The 22,822-nt window shown below is 34.0% G+C and overlaps 3 protein-coding genes across 4 annotated transcripts in view; 1 reads left to right on the top strand and 2 right to left on the bottom strand.

The window, feature by feature from the left end:
- LOC105161322 (branched-chain amino acid aminotransferase 2, chloroplastic-like) lies at positions 5,109-10,975 on the top strand. Of its 2 annotated transcripts, none has more exons than XR_847765.2 (11): positions 5,109-5,374; positions 6,413-6,565; positions 6,713-6,795; positions 6,918-7,095; positions 7,198-7,374; positions 7,476-7,607; positions 8,103-8,201; positions 8,667-8,783; positions 9,270-9,365; positions 9,489-9,663; positions 9,778-9,896. XR_847765.2 is itself a non-coding variant. In XM_011078968.2 (11 exons), the coding sequence occupies exons 2-11, from the start codon at positions 6,506-6,508 to the stop codon at positions 10,665-10,667; spliced, it is 1,173 nt and encodes a 390-aa protein (XP_011077270.1). In that variant the 5' UTR covers positions 5,111-5,374; positions 6,413-6,505; the 3' UTR covers positions 10,668-10,975. The 2 variants fall into 2 exon arrangements, 1 of the variants encoding a protein (XP_011077270.1); XM_011078968.2 differs by lacking the exon at positions 9,489-9,663 and adding an exon at positions 10,550-10,975 and having other exon boundaries at positions 5,111-5,374; positions 9,778-9,890.
- LOC105161323 (WUSCHEL-related homeobox 2) lies at positions 19,193-20,849 on the bottom strand. Its single transcript, XM_011078970.2, has 2 exons — positions 20,214-20,849; positions 19,193-19,944 (listed from the first exon to the last, which is right to left on the bottom strand). Exons 1-2 carry the CDS (start codon positions 20,533-20,535, stop codon positions 19,520-19,522), a joined length of 747 nt encoding a protein of 248 aa, XP_011077272.1. The 5' UTR covers positions 20,536-20,849; the 3' UTR covers positions 19,193-19,519.
- Positions 21,242-22,822, bottom strand: part of LOC105161334 — a gene marked incomplete in the record, with an annotated part of 19,707 nt that continues 18,126 nt past the window's right edge. Inside the window, 1 exon segment of the mRNA XM_020693274.1 lies at positions 21,242-22,069. Coding sequence (XP_020548933.1) covers positions 21,865-22,069 — 205 coding nt within the window.

Genomic DNA, 22,822 nt, shown 5'->3' on the forward strand with positions numbered 1-22,822 from the left:
GTTAACGGACCAAGAATATGAGAAGAAAGTACATAGCATAGCACAAGTTAGTAAATCTTGCAGGAACAAAGTTAAGGACTGGGCGAAGGGTTTCAGACCAACTCACCGTCGGTTCCCGTATTAATGCCGAGATAACCGAAGAAGACGACAGAGGACGACAGGCGGTGGACTTCACAGCGCGTAAGGGAACTCCGATCCAAATTCTTGAACGCAGAAAAGGAGAAAAAAAAAACCATTAATGATAGCAGAAATATAAAACAATTAACCATAGAAAATGAAATTATAACGAAAAATATGAAAGAAACAAATATCAAAAGGCAAAAAAGTAGATACACAGACAAGGTATGGGGAACATGCAAGTCACTGGACTGGAAGAACTAACCTCGCCGGTAGGAACACACAAGAGTGGATGCAGAAGGTATCCTGAAGAGTGAAGATTTGAAATGATGTGGGAGGCTTTGGTGGGAAATGAAAAGTGACAGAGAATTGAAGACGGTAGGTGGCCAAGGACAATGTCGTCATTTCCAGTAGAAAAGCAAGGATATAAATGTAAAATTGGCAGGTGCAGAAAGGTGGTATAAATCGACGAGATTCGAATCCTAGCCCCCAACCCCCAATTCATATCAGGGGTTTTGTCCAGCCCAGTACCGGGCTTTAGCCTTTCATCCCGGGCTACGCAAGTCGAAAGTAAACGGTGGGCCTTTCCCGATTAAGGCGGATATCCCGTGTATTCCAGGTGAGTAAACAAGGCCTTAAGATTTTAAAGAGAGTGACTACTCATACTTGTTGTGTGATTAATTTGATGGTTAAATTTGAGTTGATCGAGAATTTTTATTATTTGTGTTGGAGCATCGTATGGTTGATTTGGATTATTTCATTCACAATTTCTTGGTGTTCTGTGGGCTTTCTTTTTCTTTTAGTTTTCTTTTTGGTGAATTGGAGAATGATAAAATTATTTAATAACATCATTAATATTCATTTACTAGGTCTTTTATTATTTGTAAATAGGTTGTTACGACCGTGTCGTACTTGTAGTTTAGAAAGAGCACTTGCGGGGTGTTTGAAGTGCTGTTTTTGTTTCTGAACTTCTTTTTTTTTTCAAAAGTTATTCTTGAGGTAGAAGTTAGAAGCTAAAAGCACTATTTTGTTTTTTTTAATATTAAAAGCACTAATCTTGATTCATTTACTTTTTAGATTTATTTTTTGAATTTGCACATATCTAAAGTTGGTATTTAGGTTCTCATAATTTGGATGATTCAACCCTTTATACTTTCACAAATTCCTACTTAAAAAATTTTATATTTTAATACATTATGTGATATTGTTTTTAAGCTATAAGAAAATATAAATTAAGTTGAAAGAGTCACAGCTACTTTCTGGTTGTAAAGTGACATCCTATGTGCAGTTGAAGTCCTAGCCATGATTTTTTGCTATCCTGCTATTTGTCGCAGTTGCATGGCTATGATGCATTTTTGTGGAAATTGAAGTTGTTCTCCAACATATGTAATGCCATTAATGCTCATTCTTATAGGAATATCTATTCAATTCCTACAACTATTAGAGTAGCCCATATTTTTACCTATTCCCATTACATTGGGAACATATTTTATATATATTGCTGTAATAAAAAATTACATTCACAAAAATCGTATATTAATAATAAAATATTTATATAGTAGATAACATGAGTACTTAAATATAGGTTGTAAATTTATATTTAATTTAATATTTTAAAACAATATTTCTTTATATGACAAAATTGGTGTGTTTGTGTTCTTTTTTATCCTTCAAATTTCTATTACTATCCACCAAACATATAAACAAGTGATTTGAATTTTTTTCTATATAATTCCTTTTCTTAGTCCTTCATTATACCAAACATAGAATTATTATACTAAAACTATTTCATTCCTATCTTTATTCCATTCCTAGTCATTTCATCCCCACCCAAATTTATTCATACGTACTAATCTTCCGGAAAAAGGTAAATTTCATGGAAGTGAATAAAGATACGTTACAACAGGGCTCAAGTTCCAACTTCTCCCTCGACAGGCCAAGAAATACGCCATAATCTATGAAGCGCACCAGTACTAACAGAACTCGACAAATTAATACTAAGAAAACGTAATCTGACATCCTCAATAATGACACTAGCGACTATAGTTGGAAATCTCTCAATGTTCTCGAACCGTGTCAAGTTGCGCTCCCTCCAAATGTGGTAAACACAAGCACCAAGTAATGTACGGTAGGTCACATTAACATACGTACTAATCTTGCTCTAACAGTTTGTGTATTTATGGAAGAAATATATGAAAATATTTTATTTGATATCAATTAATAGTACCCAATAATTCTTTTGTCCATCTTATTGAGAAATTCTTTTTTATTATAACATCATGGTTTATTTATATTCTATTTTCCATGAATAAGAAATTATTTTCAACAATTTTACAATCCTTCTATTAGAGTTTGAACATTGCTCTCATTTAACATTCTCAAATACATTTTTATACTTATAAAAGAATAAATAATATATATATATATATATATGGAGTAAGGTTAATATTATTACATTTGTTTCCATACAAGTACAAACTTATTACATGTCAGTGTTGAATTAGTGGCAAAATTAAAAATTTACGTAATTTTTTTTATCTAATGTCAGCTTTCTCATCCAAATTCTAACAAAAGGAGGATATGTGTAAACAATAAATTTTCAGATTGGATCTAAGTGTAATTAACCCCTAAACATTATTATGATTCTTTATCTACGTTTTATTTTTTATATATCTTTTATATATACTTAACATTGATTTATAAGAGGTCGAATAGCTAATTAAAGTGTTTCATATTCATGATAAATAAAAATATTATTTCATAAATAAATTTTTAAAAAATAATTTTGTGCTTCATTTAGAATCCATCAATCTCACAAATATAAAGCTCAATTTGATAAAATTTTAATTTGAAACACAATTTATTTGTGCTTCTAATTGATAATTTATCTCAAAAATTTTAATATCAACAATAATTATGATTATTTTTTGTCTGAAAATTATGTTATACAGTAGCATTATAATTATGTCATAAAAGGATGTAGTATTGATAAGCATTTCGGATTAGTAGTATAAAATCATCATTTCATTAAAATACTTTATGAATTCAACAAGACTTAACACTATGTTTGTTTTCATTTCCAAATTGTTTTTGAGACAAGTCAAAACATACTCAATTTTGCCACCATTTAAAAACACCTAATTTTAGGTGTTTTTAACTGTTTTAAGTATAAATACATACATATATATATACACACACATATACATAAATATATATAAAAAAGACATGATTTGACAATGAATAATAACTTTTATCTCCCCAAACACAACATTAAATATATAATACTCGTTTTAAATCATCTCCAAAAACAAATCCAAGCATACATATTGTCTCTATAACACACACTTATTTATCTTTATTTTTCTCTCTCTATCTCTATAAAACACAACAAAACACTTAGAAAACAAATCGAAACATTATGTTGACGTGTTAGAACATTTGGTGTGCGTTACGTGTGTTGCGATTAAGCCCTAATTCTCCTCGCCGCCGGCACTTACCGTTCGTTGATATTTAATATTGATTACTTCACCTTCAGTGGCTCAACTTTACACCACTAATTCCAAGTACTTTCCGAATAACTACCCAACTTCTATTTTTTCTACTCCTACATATATAGTATTTTTTTTTTTTCTGTTTTTTTCTTAGTAGATTTTTGATAGTAGTGCGTATGTATAGTTTTTTTTTTAATTTTTTTTTTAAAGTTGTTGAATAATTATATTAAATATTTTAATAATATATAAGTTGCATTTGAAGTACATATGTATTTTCAAGAAAACAATTGAAAAGAATTAGAATGGTGTATAATAAGCGGATAGTTTGGAGGAGGAGAGACCATATTATTTTTCTTCCCATCAACAATAGGGGTGGCAGATGAGTCGAGCCGGTTCGATTTTGAGCTCGATTCGAGCTCGACTCGAGCTCGAGCTCAGTTTTAGTTGTTCACCAGCTCGCGAGCTGGTGAATATTTTTTTATATATATTTTTATTTTTGAATTTTTTATATATTTAATATTTGATCAGTTTTATAATCTAAATTGACCATATACTATAATTATTAATCAATATCATATATTTTATTTTGAATAATAATAAATTTGATATTTTTATTTATACATTTAATCTTTATACAAAAATAAATTTAATCAACAACTTAGTAAATTATAATATTTTTTATTAATTAATATGATATATAGAACTTTATGTTATATTTTAATTATATTTGTATTACGTTAATATTTTTTAAATTTACAAATAATTCACTTATGATTTTTTATTATTTATAAATTTATGTCAAAATTCAGTAAATTTTATGAATTAATCTAAAAATCATAATAATAATAACAATAACAACAACAATAATAGTAATAATGATGATAAATTAATAATAATAATAATAATGTTGATGACAATGGTTGAACTTCTAATTATTATTTTATATATATAATGAGATTAAAAAGTTTAATTAATAATTACGATATCTTAAAATTCGGGCACCTGATTTATACAAAATTTAAATATATACAAGACTGTGTTCATTAGATCATATCAAACGGTATGATTAAAAATCACATGGCCTGATTACCGTCTTGAATGATTACTCTTATGTTTCGAGTATGATATCTCGACATCCGTATATCCAATAAGTTTAAAACTTTACCAAATGTATTTTTTTGTAAGTTTTATCATATCTAACGGTCTGATCTGAATTTTAATGGCCCGATTAACCCATATTATTCAACAATATAAGATGATGGTTATATCAATGTTATACTAATATTTATAAATACATAAATTTTGTAGATTGTGAACATATATTAATTTTAACTATATCTATATAAAAATTTTATGATTCGATCTCATAATTTAAAATAATAATAATAACAACAACAACAACAAAAACAACAAAAACAACAACAACAACAATAATAATAATAATAATAAAGTCAAAAATTAAAAACCCATCAAGAGAGATACAGTCAAAAATTAAAACCCCATCACTTTCTCTCTCTTGTTCTCGTTTCTTAAACCTCTTTCTTTCTCTCTTTACGTTTCTTCTCCATTCTTTCTCCTCTCCCAATTCTTCCCCAAATCCATCACTAATATCCCTAACCCCAAAATCACGGCAACAAGGACGGCAGGTCGGCAACGAGTACGGCTTCCATCTTTCTCCTATCATTTCTTCCCCAAACCCATCTCTTAGAACCCTAGTCTCAAACTCACGGCAACAAGGACGGTAAGTCGACGAGTACGGCTTTAAGGTAATCCTTCTTTCTCTGTTGCATTTTACTTGTTCTTCTTTTTCTTGGGTTTGGGTGTGTTTTTAGCATCTTGTTTAATTCTTTTTCTTGGGTTTGGGTGTGTTTTTAGGGGACTATGATTTGTTTAATTCTTGTTGTTAGATTCCTTTCCAGCCTTAGTTCCTTACACTTTTGTTTGCTCTGAGAATTGTTTGTAAAAGAGTTCTAATGTTGTAAGGAAGCAGTAAAATTTCTGAATTTCCTCTCATCTCTTTCTTCTCTCCTTCCCACCTCCATTCTGCTGCAATTTTTTATTAAATTTTCTGGAACAAATTTTCTGCTACAATTTTCTGGAACAAATTCTCGAGCTCGAGCTTGACTGCTCAAGCTCAAGCTCGAAATCACAGAGTCGAGCTTGAGCTCGACAAAAATGGTCGAGCTCGACTCATTGCCACCCCTAATCGAAAAGTTTTGAACTTTTGAACTACTAAATCAACTTACTTGTACCGCTTGTAAGCCAAACCTTTGAAAGCTGCACGAGCTTCAGCAGGTTCTAGAAAGATAACCTGGTTTCAAAAGTTTCAATAAAGTATGCAATCAGCCTTAATATGCATAAAATGAATAAACATCAACTTCCCTTTCCCATTGCATATTGTGCATAAATTATTTTGGAATTTACAACAAATAACAGCATACTACCACTGACTAAACAAGGCACAAAGATAAAAGTTAAAGAATTGCAAGTGCTTGCTTATGTTGCACATGGTGCAGCAAAAATGATGGACCTGATGAATCATGAAATTTTTCCTTCATGTATCAAGACATAGTTGCATTTTTCAAACTAGTCAAGTTGTCATAAAACCATCACAATTTCCTATCTATTTATCCGAGTCATTAGACACGACATTGATTAGATGAAGATAGGCAAGAATGAACAGTATAGACTCGAAAAGCACGTACTTATTCCCTTTCCTTTCCCCGTGGACACACGAGCAATCCAACCCGTAGGATTTCCTTTTCCTCTTCCCATTCTGACTTCTGTAGGCTTTCCGGTAATAGGGATATCCGCGAGAACTGGTATTTGTTCATCGTTTTGGTTTTTGGGGGGAGAACCGTCAAAGAGTAGCCACAAGAAAACTAGAGGCAATAGAAATGGTGAACGGCGCTGTGTTCGCAGGTTTTCTTGGTCCTTCTCACCCTACCCCGCTCCAGGTACTTGTTTACCGCTTCCCGCAACCACATTCTCTGTGATGGGTTTTGCCCCTTTTTTCCTCTTTCTTGGGTTTTCCTTTGATTTCTGTCTCTGCTGCTGTTTTCGTTCTGATGCACTTGTTTGCTTACTGTAATAATTGTGTGCAGCTGCAGAAGCAATTGCGTTTTGCTTCTTTTAGTAATCGCAACAGCAACAATGTTAATTCGCTTCGAGTGGCGTCGTCTGCCAGGTAACTTTAAAAGTTCAAGAAAATGATGTGTAATTTCTTGGTATAAATTCCTTGTTTTTCTCCCCTTCTTTTTTGTTTTGGGTTTTCAGAAGTTTGAGTTTATTTTGTGTGAATTGTGGCAGCATTGCAGCATTAGAATTAGCTGACATTGATTGGGACAACCTTCGTTTTGGGCTCATGCCTACTGATTATATGTATATTATGAGGTGTTCCCAAGGAGAAGCCTTTTCTAAAGGTCAATTACAGCGGTTTGGGAACATTGAGTTGAGCCCATCTGCTGCCGTTTTGAATTATGGTCAGGTTGGTTCCGTATTTACTTCTAATTTGTCTGAAGTAATAAGCTTGGGTGTCTAGTTTGTGGTTGTTCGGCTATCATAAGCATTCTTTCAAAAAATTTTGTAGGGATTGTTTGAAGGCTTAAAAGCCTATCGCAAACATGATGGTAATATTTCACTATTCCGGCCGGAGGAAAATGGAGTGCGACTTAGAATGGGTGCGGAACGTATGTGCATGCCTGCTCCGACTGTGGAGCAGTTTGTGGAGGCTGTAAAAGAAACTGTTTTAGCAAATGAAAGATGGGTAATGTTTAAATTCAGTGTTGTAGTTTGAGATTTATTGTTTGCCTGCAGTTGTTTTGTAGGATTAAAATTCAATTTTTTCTATTTTATTTCCAATTTCAGATACCCCCACCTGGTAAAGGTTCTTTGTATATAAGGCCATTGCTTATGGGGAGTGGTGCTGTTCTGGGTCTTGCACCAGCCCCTGAGTATACATTTCTGATTTATGTTTCCCCAGTCGGCAACTATTTCAAGGTAAAATGATATTCCTCTTTGTATGTCTATGCAGCAAGGTTCATATATGCCACTTGAATCATCTACTTTTTCAGATTGTATGCTGCTTACTTTTTCAGATTCTGACTGAATTGCTCTTTTTCTGTGTGTAATTTATCACAATAGATCCTTTAGTGGTAGTGTGTTGGCTGCCAATTATAAAGACCATTTACAGCATTTTGAGTGCATCGCTAGGCTGTGCTGGAGAACAGTTGAATAATTTGAATGTTTATTTTGCTATATTCCCCTGCGCATTTGAGGTGTAGCTTTAATTTTAGGTATTAGTAAAAAATTATATGGATTACACATCCTTCATATCCTGGGTGCAATTTTTGTAGTCCTTGTTCCTAGAAACATTGATGTGCTGGGTGATATGCAGATTCATTTTGTATGCTGCGTTGTCTTGTTTTTCATAGATCATCTTCTACAATTAGCACAGTGGTGTATATTGCAGCTGATTATGCATTTTATTTCCAGGAAGGATTGGCACCAATAAATTTGATAGTTGAGACTGAAATGCATCGAGCAACTCCTGGTGGTACTGGAGGAGTGAAGACTATTGGAAATTATGCTGCAGTAAGTAATTTTTATTTTGATGCTTTGCACTCTATTATTTCGTTGGTTCCAATTCTTTTTTGGGTTAGTAGGTGAATTTTATGTTGATTCTTGGTACTTTATTGTTTAGTTGTTTTATTTATTTATTTTATCTATTTTACATGCTTTATTTGTTTGCACAAGAGTCCTTTATACCATTTCTTTCTTTGTCCCTTTTTTCTGTATTAGTGTGGTTTGAATGTTCGAATATGTTAACATAATTTTCTGTTTAATGTTTCTCTTTGCCCTTCTGAACAAGGTTTAGATAAAAAATCATGCTTAATCTCTTGTCTATCCTGTTGTATTTATTTCCTCTTATGGTCCTCTGAACTTTTAGATTATGAGAATATTGTTACTTTTATCCATATCATCTTTTGTATTCTGATATTGAGATCTGTAATACTGTTAATGCTGATGCATTGTTACCTCTTGAATTATCACTTCTAGGTTCTACAGGCGCAGAGTGCTGCAAGAGCAAAGGGATTTTCTGATGTTCTTTATTTAGATAGTATTGACAAAAAATACTTGGAGGAAGTGTCGTCCTGCAACATTTTTGTTGTAAAGGTACGATAACTTCTTATTACATATGAGTTTGGTGCATATTATCAATTACATAGCAAATTGGGAAGTCCATACTTAGGTTTGTTATTTACTCTCATTGTTTGCCATTCTTTTCTCTGACTTCTTTTTGCATTTTCCTATTTCTATAATTCTGGCGACTCCATGGCTCCACTGAAATCAGTTACTGTGTCTACCCGCTGATTACTGTTAAAGTGACATGTGCAATCCTACATGGAATCTCATGCTCATGTTGTTGGGGCTTCTGTTGTTTAAATACTCATTTGATTTACACATAGTTGTCTATCTCTACAATTTTTTAAAACAGGGTGATTGTGGGGTGTCTCTTGGAGATCTCCTTTGAAAGGTTTTTGTCCTTTATTACTTATTCAAGTCTTATCTCCTTTAGATTTTACTGATCTTTGACTTATCCATTTGTTATTTTTCTCCAGCTGTATAATTCTTATTCCCCAATCTCTACTGTATTTGCAGGGTAATGAGATATCTACTCCTGCAATAAAAGGGACCATCCTGCCTGGCATCACGAGAAAGAGCATACTCGATGTTGCTCGTAGTCAAGGATTCGAGGTACTTTGGTCAATTTTGGTTTCTCAAGATACTAGACTGAAACAAGGGATACCTGTCAGGAAAAATGATTATCTGCCAATATCTTGGCTTTTTGACTGAGATGATATTGCATATTATCTTTAGGAATTTACATGTGAGGCCATGAGGGTAGAATCTTGCAACACTAATCCCATAAAGAAGATTGCATGTTGAACTAAGGCATGATAGGTCCTCCATGTGTGTCATAACATTGATATATGTATTTATGGTAAATAACCATATACATATTCCAATTGTTTTCATGGTTGGCCATTTTGAGGTGAGTTTAATCTTGAGATTTATCCTGGTGAATTTAAGTATCATATGAGTTTATGCAGATCGACGGTGTAATATCTCACTCTTACCTCTCTTATGTGCTTCTTGTGATGTCTAGGTTGCAGAACGCCAGGTAACAGTCAATGAATTGCTCGAGGCTGATGAAGTCTTCTGCACAGGAACTGCAGTTGTGGTTTCACCCGTCGGCAGCATAACTTATCTCAATAAACGGTTAGTACCGATCCGAGCTCCCAAGATGTTTCATGGTAAATGTTTGTCTGTTTTGCTTGTTTTGGGGAGAGGGTAAGAGTTTGTCAATTTGTGTCCAGGAATATGTGCCAGTGAAATGTGGTTATGCATGATATGTTGTGCTTAGATTGGTCTATACTCACAATATCCTAGTTGGGATATTTTTGCTCTATTCTTCGTCCATGTAACTATTTGCTTTGTCCATGTCCTGGTAGGTGACTCTTGTTATGGACCAAAAATATGGTTTCGAATAGTGGATTCATGAAAACTAATTTGTGAAAGATCATCTTGATGTTTTATCTTTAGGTTAGTTATGTTGGTGATACAGTGATGGTGTTAGCAAGTGGAAAAGATTAACAGTATGATTTTCATATATGTGTACGTAATTCAATAAATGATGTTTAAAGGTGATGGATAGAGATCTGGATTTTGTTTAGGTAAAAAGTGCAACTTAAAAAGAACTACGTCATTGATCTAACTGAACATGAAATATCTAAAGGCGGTTGTCTGTGTTCTGCGAGGCCCGTGAGTCCAAGATTTAGTTGTGTTGAAGTCACCTTTTATTTCGTGAATTGCAAAAATATGAATTTGTTTAGTTCCTACAACACAGTTCTAGATAGTGCATATATTAATACTTGCAGGGTAACTTATGGAAGTGATGGAGTTGGTCGCGTATCACAACTACTCTACTCCGCACTTACCAGCCTACAAATGGGACTCACCGAGGATAAAATGGGTTGGATAGTTGAGCTCAAGTAGGCTTTATTATCATTTCAGATTCTTGTCTTGTTTGGATTCATGGATAATTGATTTCAGCCCCCTGGATCCTATACACCTGTGTGGGATAAGAGTACCGTTTTGACTGTTGAGCCCTAGTTTTTGTGTTTATGTATTTATTTCTGACAGATCTGTTTTCAGTAATTTAAGCGTCTCGTAGCTCATCACGACTTGTTCTTCTCCTAGTTTTATTTTTTATTAAATTTTTGCTGGGAGAAAAATATTTGAATCGTTGTAGTTGGCAACGTTCTCGTTTATCTTAAATTTGACTTGATCGAGAATTTTTATTATTTGTGGTGGAGCATCTTATGGTTGATTTGGATTATTTCATTCACAATTTCTTAGTGTTCTATGCCCTTTCTTTTTCTTTTAGTTTTGTTTTTGGTGAATTGGAGAATGATAAGATTATTTAATAACATCATTAATATTCATTTACTAGGTCTTTTATTACTTGTAAATAGGTTGTTATGACCGTGTCGTACTTGTAGTTTAGAAAGAGCACTTGCGGAGTATTTGAAGTGCTGTTTTTGTTTCTGAACTTTTTTTTTTTTTTTTTCAAAAGTTATTCTTGAGGTAGAAGTTAGAAGCTAAAAGCACTATTGTTTTTTTAATAAATAATTTTCAATTTAAATTCTTTACATTTATTGTACTAATCTTGATTCATTTACTTTCTAAATTTATTTTTTGAATTTGGACATATGTAAAGTTGGTATTTAGGTTCTCATAATTTGGATGATTGAACCCTATTAAAATTTATACTTTCACAAATTCCTACTTAAAAAATGTTATATTTTAATACATTATGTGATATTGTTTTTACACTATAAGAAAATATAAATTAAGTTGATAATCGATAATAAATATACTTATTAATTTTGTAGTCATTCTTTAAACAACTTTAAACAGTAGCTCGTGAGCAAAAATAATAACCAGAGTTTCACCAAAAAGCAGATTCAGCAATGGATAAAAAATTCACAGCGTAATAGAAATTTTTACAGATTAAAAATCGAGGCTTTCCTGCCTAATTCCCGATCAAATATCTGACGACCTCAAGGGTCCAACAAGATGGGAGATTAGGGGAAGTTAAACCGTGGGTAAGAGCAATAATAATAATAAAATTTCAGTAAGATAATAGCACAAAGCAGAGAATAATTTCTCACAATTATAAAGGATATTTTTTAGAAAAATTTTGCACAAAGTGGAACAAGAAATAGCAGCAAATTTCAACATAAAACGTGGCAGAACTTTCAGATAATTATTGCCTAAAAAATCGATAATAATAGCAGTAGAAAAATCATCCAGACACAGAAATATTCAGAGATATTGATGGGTGTTGAGACCACAAAAAATAATTCCTACAACACTTGTGAAAGTGGGAGTAGGGTCGATTCCACAGAGACTGGCTTTAAGTTGATTTACGTAGAAGAAGCGAAATCGAAAATCAGATCTCGAAATATGAAGCTGTATAGATCGAGACTAACCGTGTCCGGTGTTGCAGCTGCGAGGGACGGCGTTTGGCGGGGGATGAAGGGAAAGGGAAACAGTTCGCTGACAAAAATTAAAGCCCGAAATAGCAAATATCAGAGCTCGAAATAGCGAAAATCGGTGTTGCAGTTGCGGACAACGGCGTTTGAGTGGATTTAGCTGGCGGCGGTGGTGGATTTTGAAGGATTTGAGTGGATTTAGCCGCCTCTCAGTCGCCTTTGTCGTCTCTCTTTTTCTCTCGCCAGAAACAAAATTAACATATGAAAATCCTAAGTTTCACCAACAGTCAGCATTTTCAAATATAAGGAGGGGTATTTTCATCTTTCACCATTCTCACAAACATTTAATTTATGTAGGGAGGCAGTGTACTACATTATTTAATTGACAGGGGGGTATTTTGTATTTTTTTTAACACAGGGGGGTAATTTGCTCTTTATCAATAACACAGGGGGTATTTTGCTTTTAACCCTTTTATTATATAATGTTATTATACAACATAATTTTCAATCAAAAAATGATTGTATGATATATATCATTACTTTTCAAAAATAATTTCTAAAAGAAAAACAAGGGTGAATTTTACAAAATTTATCAAATAGCTTATTAATGAAGAAGTACATATATAATAAATTATTATTATAAGATATAAATATAATAAAAAAAATACTTAAAAAAGTATTTCTAACAAAAGATAGGGTTATATGATTTCAAGCAAAATGTTGGGAATGTTGAGGTAGATCGCAAAGAAAATGGAATTCGGGCTGAGGTCGGAAATGTTGGGGTCACATGCAGTAACCTGACTGAGGAGGTTGCTGTTAGGAATACTAAGGCTGATCGTAAATGGGATCCTGGCTGAGGTCATGTGAAGCGACCTGACTGAGGAGGTCGCAGATCAGCCTCTTAGATGCTCGCCTAATTAAGGGGATCGAGAAGCAGAGGAGGTCGCTACATAATTTTGTTTTACAATTTTGTATGATATCTTCACATGTAAATCACCTGATGATGACGTATACAATATTGTTAGTTAGTTCAGTTAGTTAGAGATTCTGTTCATAATCTTCTATCTAAACACAGGCACTGTACAATTTTTGTTTAATGAAGAAATACAGAGCACATTTCTGCTATATGATGTCCATTACTCTTCTTGATTCCATTTTCAACACATAATGAGTTAAATTTTGCTTTTAAGTAATATTATATACTATCCCATATTTCTGACATTGATGTCACCGAAGCCACTGAATCATAAGTAAATTAAAAATACAAAAGTAATATAATATTTGAAATAAGTGCCTACTCACAAATTCAACATATAAAGTGATCATTATTAAAATGAATCAAATATATATCTTGTGCTATTCACAGAAGAAATTATTAAAATTATTATGTATAAATATGTATTAAATTATTTTCTTCATTTGTTGAGACTTCTAATATTAATAGTATTTGTTAAGTTCAACTATTTAATAAAATATTTATAATTTTTTATTCTAATGTCAAAATTATTTGGTCCAAATCTTTATTGCCCTTTATGCTATTGCTTCACTCATAAACTGAAATATATTATGTGAAGAAAAAAGATTGAATACAAAATTTATATAACAACCTATACAAACAGCAGAGGAGGAATTATGCAAGACTCTGACATCCCTTCATGGTTCATTGTTTGTACTGCAGATGCATATACCCTTCTATAAGTATCAACAATGTAACATTTTGCAACATACTCTACAGGGTCCTATTTTTTGTGATAAATGATACAACAAGCATGTTTACATGGTACCCTTGATAGCTACCATTTCCTACAACTATAACTTTTTGATCCAAGATCCACATAATGCTGGCTCCCATCAAAACAAGAAATTTGGTAATGAAGGTCATCAGCCTTGATGGGCATATAGTCAGATATCTTATTTGCATGTTTCTCTAGTATTTGATGTATTTTAGGACACAATCTTTGCTTCCATTTAGTGCAACTCTTATCTTTATTTTCTTGCATCCTTCTCATAAGATATTCTCTAATCCATTCAAGCTTGGTTTTCTCTTGCATCCAATATGCATGAATTGAAGGTGTCACACACATTATTTAACAACATATCACATTGAGATGCCTCACTAAAATGAGACCTAGACCATTGTATTGCAGGTTTATCAGTAAACCAGTCATATGCTTGCTGTGAAAAATTCTTAAGTTCTTGCATTCTCATTTTCCACTCACCAATTGTACATGCTTTAGCAACATTCTGCAATGCATTCTTGAATATTAAATCCCTAAACCCAGCTTGTCTAAAGTTGTTATGTAAGTGCCTGACACAGAATCTGTGACCTTGGAAAAACCTCCTCAAATGTAGCATCAGCCCTTTCTGCTTACCAGACATGAATGTATGTTCATGTTCCCTAACTATGTCTACATCATGTTTCAACACAATTAGGAACCATTCCCAAGTCTCTTTGCATTCTTTATTTACTATAGCATATGCAACAAGGAATATATTATTATTGGGATCAACACCTATTGCAGAGAGGAGAATACCCCGTTAAGCTCCTTCAGATGACACCCATCCACCCCAATTATTGGCCTACATCCAGCTCTAAACCTGACTTTCAATTCCTTAAAGCATACATAAAATCTGGAAACCCTTTACTCTATATCCTGTTGTTCAGTCCCCATAATCACAGTTGAATTAGGATTAGTCCTTTTAATCTCCTCTTAATATTCCCATATTTTTGCCAATCTGGACTCCCCTCAATTTCCTTTAATGCTGCCTTTTCAGCTCTATAAGCTTGATGTCTAGACACATTCATCATCAACTCATTTATTATGTCCACTCTAAAACCCTTCACAGACCTCTTTGGATTCGACTTAAACTTCTGCAGGTACTTATCTTTTATCCAATTTGTTTTCACATTTTTAACATAAAAATCAATGGACATGAGTGATGAGCATCCCCACATTCAACCCCACATTCAACACCACAAAAAGGTGGGATTTGGCACTGTTAGGGAAATCGTTCCAAAATATGGAACGAGTTTTGGAACACATAAGAAATGGATATTGAAGATGATGTCATGATCAACAGCTTTTTTTGGATTAACCATTCCAAAATGAGTTCCAAACAAACAGTTTTACATCCAATCCAAATATTGTTCCAAAATAATTAAGGTAAATAGTTGGAACTCTATTTGGAACACAATACTAGAATTGGGGACGGTATTGAGTCAACCATTCCTATATGTGTGGCAAAGAATGTCCAAAAAATGACAGTTCGAAAATATATTCTAAAATGAAGTAAAATTTGAAACGATTTTGGAACACCCTTAATCAATTATCCGAAAAACCATTCCAACTATTAGTTTTATTTAAGAGGTAATATGTTTCTAACCCCCTTCCAAAACCTAGTACACATTGGAATGGTTTTTTTGTACTATTTCTTTAGTATTAATGAGATCGTTCCAAATGAAATACAATAGCTATATTTCAACGGTCAGAAAAACCGTTCCTAAAGGCCATCTCATGTTATAGAGGGTACCAGTACGCCTTGTGGTGATGCTGTGTAGATGGATTTGGCTCAGAGGATGGTTTTTTATGCCGTCGTGCTGGCTGTTTGGTTTTCTAATGATGGTACAAATTTGTCTCCTACTGATGCAGGGCCTAGTTCATATTATGGTGGGACCCCTACGATTATGTGTCTGGGCTAGCTGATCAATTTCATGATGTAATGCATGTTGTCGAGCAGTCGTTGTGGAACGGTTGCACTCAATTTCAATTTAGGGTTGTAGCTGAGTTGGTGAACATTAAGGCCGAAGGCCATATTTCTCAGTATTTATGTGACCGAATATCGCATTGGGCTGATTATATATTGCCCCGCGACCACACTTGCCCCAGGATTACTATAGTACGAAGAAATTGATAAGAGACTTAGGTTAACCTATTGAGAAAATTGATGCGTGTACGAATGGTTGCGTGCTGTACTGGAAGGACGACATTGATATGGACTACTGCAAATTTTATGAAGAAGTTAGGTACAGGCTCACTAGGGAGCGAAATCCTAATCGCAAGAAAACACCATATGTCATTCTTAGGTACCTGCCGATTACCCCTCGGCTACAGAAGTTGTATGCTTCAGAAGTGACTATCGAGCAAATGACGTGGCATGTCAACCATCAAACGGAAGAGGGATCCATATGCCATTCATCTGCATGGAGGTATTTTGACCGGACATATTCCAATTTTGCAGTAGAGCCCTATAATGTTTGACTGGGTTTATGCAAAAGATGGGTTCGCACTGCACGGGCAGTACGGTCGTATGTACTCATGTTGGCCCGTTATACTTACACCGTACAATCTCCCACCGTGATGTGCATGAGTTTTGCGTATATATTCTTGACGATGGTGATCCACGGTTCTTCCAATTCAAAACCTTTCATCGATGTTTACCTAGAGCTATTGATCGAGGAGTTGCAGAATTTATGGCATGTGGGTGTACTGACGAGCAATAGTGTGAAGAACGAGACATTCTCAATGCGCATCACATTGATGTGGACTTTGAACGACCTACTTCTTAAGGAATAGCGTTTGGATGGAGTTTCGCTGGTGTTATGGGGTGTCCAATTTATATGGAAGACACACGTGTGTTCTACCTGCAGAACAGTAGAAAGGCGTGCTACTTTGATCGCCATAGATAGGGGTGGGCAAACGGGTCAGGTTAATCGGGTCCCGACCCAATCCGATCGGATACGGATGAAATTGGTTGAGTTTTTTGGGTTTTTACGGCGGGTTTGGATAACCCTAAAATCCATCTATTTTTAATCGGGTTGGCTTCGGGATAAAATCAACCCGAATAACCCGATCGGGTACCCGATTAGAAAATGGAAAAAAATTGAGAAGGGTTTGTTTCATAAAACTAGAGGTCTGATTTTGTGCATTTTGCAAATGCAAAAATTGATTTATTGTTGCTAACTTGGTATTTATGAAATTATATGTTTAAAATGAGTTTATAAATTATAGGTGTTGGGCTATTGATTTTATTTTTAGTTGGGTCAATGGACTTTTGTAATTTTTTGATTGCACTTTATTTTGTGAATAAAAATTTATTGCTTCATAATAAATATAATAATAAAAAAAATTCTAACTTGCAGAAATTACCCAAACCGATGGGTACCCTCCCTAGTCGGGTTCGGGTCAGGTAGTATTATATACTACCCAATTATCGTGTACCCGACCCTACGCCCACCCCTAGCCATAGACAGTTCCTCCCCTGGACCATCCGTACCGTAGAAACAAGAAAGCATTCAATAAGAACCAGGTAGAAAAGAAGGTTGCACGGCCAAGATTGACAGGAGAACAGATCTGCGAATGGGTGGAAGAGTTTAGTCCTGCGGTTGAAGTACTGTTGTCACTCCTGGACGAGACTGTAGCGAGCATAAGTGAACAAAGAAAAACATCTTTTGGGAGCTTGAGTACTACTCGACGCATCTAATACAACACAATTTTAATGTCATGCATATTGAGAAGAATGTGTTTGACATTATATTCAATACCGTGATGGATATAAGGAAAAAACGAGGAATACTCTGAATATACGAAAGGACATTAAGATCATATGTAATCAATTGGAGCATGATGTGGACGAAAGGAGGCCGAACGTGATGCCCAAAGCCGTATATCCTGACCAAGGAGCAGAAGAGGAGGATATGTGAATGGATTAGTCATCTAAAGTTTCCTGATGGTTACGCATCTAATTTGACCCGTTGCGTCGACATGAAGGAGCTGAGGCTTCACGACATGAAGAGTCATGATTGTCATGTATTTATGCAAAAGTTGATCCCGATTGCCTTTCGTAGAAGGAAAATGATTTATAGACTCAAAGTAGTAGTTTTGATATCACTACACTAAATTATTTTAATATAAAAAATACCCCTTTAACTTTGCAACTCATGTTAAATTAATAACTCAATCAAGTTTCTTTAGAAAATTTAGTTCTATGCAATTACATGAACTCAAAAATTAAATTTATTCCCATTTTATTTAAGCTTATTGTTGATTGAAATTAAAATAATATATTAATATTTATTTTGCATGTATATATAGTCATCGTTATCCATATAACATATATTTACAAATTAAGTGTCAATTTTTAATTTAGTTTGAGTAAAATATGTATTATTAATGCATTAAAAGAATATCAGACAATTATGTACGTAAGGTTGTAAAGCATTGTCAATTTTTAATATAAAGGAACAAATAAATATAAATGTTAATAAAAATAAAAGTATTACTATGCGCGCAAATACTGTGTGCCACAACATCTAGTATAATTATAATAGGAATATTGTTATAATAACAAAAGTTCAAAATTTTTCACAAATTAGCATTTAGTCAAAATTGTTCAATTCAAAAATTAATCCAGTTTCAAGAATATGTGTTGAGCTAAAATAAAAATGATCATATTCAAATTATGAATTTCAAATAGCTAATATATATATATGTATATAAATTATTACATTTTTTAAATCCAACATTTACTAATTCTGTGATATATATGAATTTAAAAAAAAAACGATATATATAGCACGGACTACAAATATATGTATGGGGGCGGGGGGATACATATAGTTATATATATATTAAAATTAATATTCTTAAAATCGCAAAATAAAATAATAAATAGGTAAATGTAGTTTAAAGAGGCAAATATATTGAAAATTATAACAATGCCATATATACCTATCTACCAAATATACTATTTTTACAATTAAAAAAAAAAAACCTCAACATTCTAAGAATTGAGAATTTCGTCAAAATTGAATGATGGAAGTCAAAAGACCCTCCCAAATATATACATTAATAGATAATAGTTAATTGTGTGATATCAACAATTTTGAAACTAACTAATTAGTGCAGTCTTAATTATTCAGGTAACAAGATTAAGATATCACAATTAATTACGAGGTTTTCGAGTTTCATAAATATGAGGATAAGTGTATCTAATATAATAAATTTGAATGTGTCAAAAATCAAATTTAAAAGAAAAAAAAAACTGAATTCTTGGAATTAATAACATTGAAATATTAAAGCAGCGCATTAGTCATCTCTACAACACACAGAAACAGCATTTTTGTCCATGACCAAAAGAGAAAAGCAACCCCATGTGTCAGTACTCTCACCCCCCCAAAAACAGCAAAAAAGAAAAAACCCTAAACCCTCAAATCTTCAGTCAAGAAAAAGAAATTCAATCTCAAAACCCACAACCAAAGATCCTGTCAGCCCTCTGAAAACCCTAGAATTCAGTGACTATTTCTGATCATAACTGCAATATTTTTTTTCTTTTTTCTTTTTTTTGAAAATTTTAATTCCTACAGAAGAAATCAAAAAAGGGATGGCCATGATCATGATCATGATCAGCACTGCCATAATTATTGTCTTCAGATGAAGAAGTTGGAGTATTATAAGCAGAAGTAGAGATCATGTTGTTTTCACTCTCATTCCCAGTTCTTGCGTGCAGAATTCCAGTGGGGTGGATTGGGAATAATTCCAGTGTTTCTTGATGATGACTGCTGCTGGATATGAACTGATCATGATCATTTTTGCTTGTGGTGTGGTGCATTGGTTTGCTGTACCTCTGGTGGTTTTTGTCAATGCTGGTATTGCTTTCTGGGATTAGTTTAGACCTCTTGGCGCTTGCTCCTGCTGCAGGTAGTGGTACCTTTGGGTATTGTGGATAGAACCCTAGATCATTCTTTCCTCCAGGTATGTAACATGGACTGCATACAACTGTGCAAAAAGGAAATTCAATATATATATATATATATATATATATACGCATGCATATATGTCATGATCATGAGTTATCAAGAACCTGATCATAGAATGTCAAGGGACACTCTTTACACACATCCACATATATATAACAATATATGCAGATAATATTTTGAAGGGGAAAAAGAAAAAACGGATTACACACAAATATATATGTATATAACTACTATGCAAGGTGTTAATAACTTATGGATAAAAAAAAAAAAAGGCACTGCACGCAGTACCATTGCGATAAGATGGGAAGAGTAGCGGTGGAGTCGGGTGATGGAGAAAGCGATTGAAATAAGCAAAACTGTCCTGCTTCTGCTTCTGCCTCTGTCTGGCCTTGTGATTCTGAAACCAATAGAACACATTCTTGCCCTCAATGTGCCCAAAAGCTCTCAGCCGAGCAGTGATCTGCTGAATCTGTTCAGCAGTTGGAGTCCTTAAACCCTGTCTGTACAACCCTTCAAGCATGTTGATTTGCTCCTTTGTGGGGTTCCATCTCGACCCTCCAATATTCCCATTATTAACACTTTGATGATGATGATCACCAGAACCCTCCATTTTGATTCAAGATTGACTGAGAGATGTATGTATGAATATGGGATGGGGTGAAGGGTGGGTTTGTTTATTAATTTATAATAATAAGCCCCACGAAAAGGGAGTTACGTTGCCCTAGCAATCAGCCAATCATATGGATGGTGCATGAATATGCGTGCAAGCAAATGCATATATGTTACAAAGAAAGAGATAAACAAAGAGTCAAACAAGAAAATCACACACACAAACACACGCAGTGAGGGGTGAGATTGAATGTTTTGCATGCGTATAGTTTTTGGTGCTGAAATTTATCTCTGAAAACATGGAGAGGGTGGTAGCGGCTGAGATTAGGCCTGGCATGCATGCAAGTACCAGAATGCCCCTAGGAGAGGATTGTCTTGGGAATGAAAGATGATGAGGCAAATTGGGGAAGGAGGGAAAAAGACAGGTTGTTGGGTTGTAAGGAGTATAGGGCCTAGGCTTTGGAAATTGCAGCAACTAAGTAGAGTGCAGAGAGAGAGAGAGAGAGAGACTGTTAGGATATATGATCAGTTTGAGTTGATTAAGAGGTGAGATTTTGTTTGAGGACGACCTTTTGGTAGTAGTGGTGAGGAGAAAAAGAATATGCAGTGGGCTATTCACCTAAATTTTCAAGTTTTTCAAAATTTTGGCTTCAGGATGTGGGCCAGGATTTTAATATATTTTCCCCTTTTCTTTATCTATTGTTTTTTTTTTTTAAGTTTCGTCTGAAACTATATATATATATACACACACAAGTACATATTACTTCGTTTCTTGGTTCTTATATCAGTTTTCTCTAAGACTTCATGTTGTCTGGATTAAATTTCTACAGTTGTTATTTTGAGAATTGGAAGGTGAACTTTTATATTCTTTTATCAATTTTTTTTCATAAAATTTCGACCGATCCGCCAATTTTGTCAAACGAAATTACCAAAATTTTGGTTATTTACCAAACTGAACGAAGCAATTATCAGTATTCCACACACTATCGAAAACAGTTAGGTGTTGGATAATTCTGTACATGTAGCACGTACACATTAAATGGAATAGAATAAATAATAAAATTTAAAATAAAAATCCAACCTCATATTTGCGTCTCTCGCACACAGAGTACGTGCAATCCTGTACACATCACTTTGAAGAAATCCAACACGGCAAAGGATCATTGCTCACCGAATTTCCCCTTCAACAAATTTTGCAGATTCACAGAATTTGCTTTTTACAAAGCGAAAAATCCAAAATATAGCAAGAATTTGATGACGCTTTAACATGCTAAAGGCAACTGGTGTGTCAATAGTATTGGAAGTGAGGCATTTAACATACCTCACGATTTTATTCAGAATGAAACAATCTTCGTTCCCATTCATATACATGCAAGTCTTCCATGTCTTTAAGTGGAAAAAAATGCAAACATCCGGCTTTTTTTACGAGAATGTTTGAAGCTACTATCAGAAGTCTCTCACAAGCATGAACTTCATCCAGTTTCTGTACCTGACTGAGTTCCATGGATAGGTCCCTCCATGGCTGGAAATATGACCTGTGCAAAATGCAGATTACTGATTCAGCAAACCCCAATCTCGCTCCCTCGTCCGAATAGCTACTTATCGATGCAACAGTTAAAAAGAAAAACAAAGACTACAAAAGACTTATCTTTATTCATCCTATACTTATTCTGTGTCATTCTTTGGCTGTTTGGAAACAGTCAAAAACATTACCAGAGTATCTTATCTTTATTCATCATCTACTAATACAAAATACAAAACCAAACATAGTAAAAACTCTCAACACATGCACTTGTCTTTGTCTTTTACTATCTCCCCAAAACAAACAAAGACATTTTAGAAATGAAACCAAACAGAACTAAAGAACTGAATGGGTTTGATCTTGTTTCTGTAATTAAAGTGTGAACTGGTTTGGATCAAAACATTGGTTTCACACACCCGTTACATGTTTCACAAGGGCTGGATCAATATAACCAAAGTTTGGTCCGGCAAGGCTTGGCCCACCAACCCTATCGTTTTCCATCTTCAACAAGATGAAGCAAGGCCTGACTCATCTTTACTAGCCCAAGACAAAGTTCAAGGATCTACTTTTCTTGAATGATGTGAGAATCAGAAACATCATTGAACGGAAATACCTACATGTTAGCTTCTAGACCAGTAGGTGTACTAGGATTTTAAGAAATCTATTCATCCATTTCTCTTGCATTTTTTATAATCTTTCTGTGTTTGTGTGGAGGGGGTTGAAAAGTAAAAATCAAAGCACAAGCAGCTTACCAACGCCAGGCAGG

The sequence above is a fragment of the Sesamum indicum genome, linkage group LG4 (assembly GCF_000512975.1).
Source record: "Sesamum indicum cultivar Zhongzhi No. 13 linkage group LG4, S_indicum_v1.0, whole genome shotgun sequence".
NCBI classification, from domain to species: Eukaryota; Viridiplantae; Streptophyta; class Magnoliopsida; order Lamiales; family Pedaliaceae; genus Sesamum; species Sesamum indicum.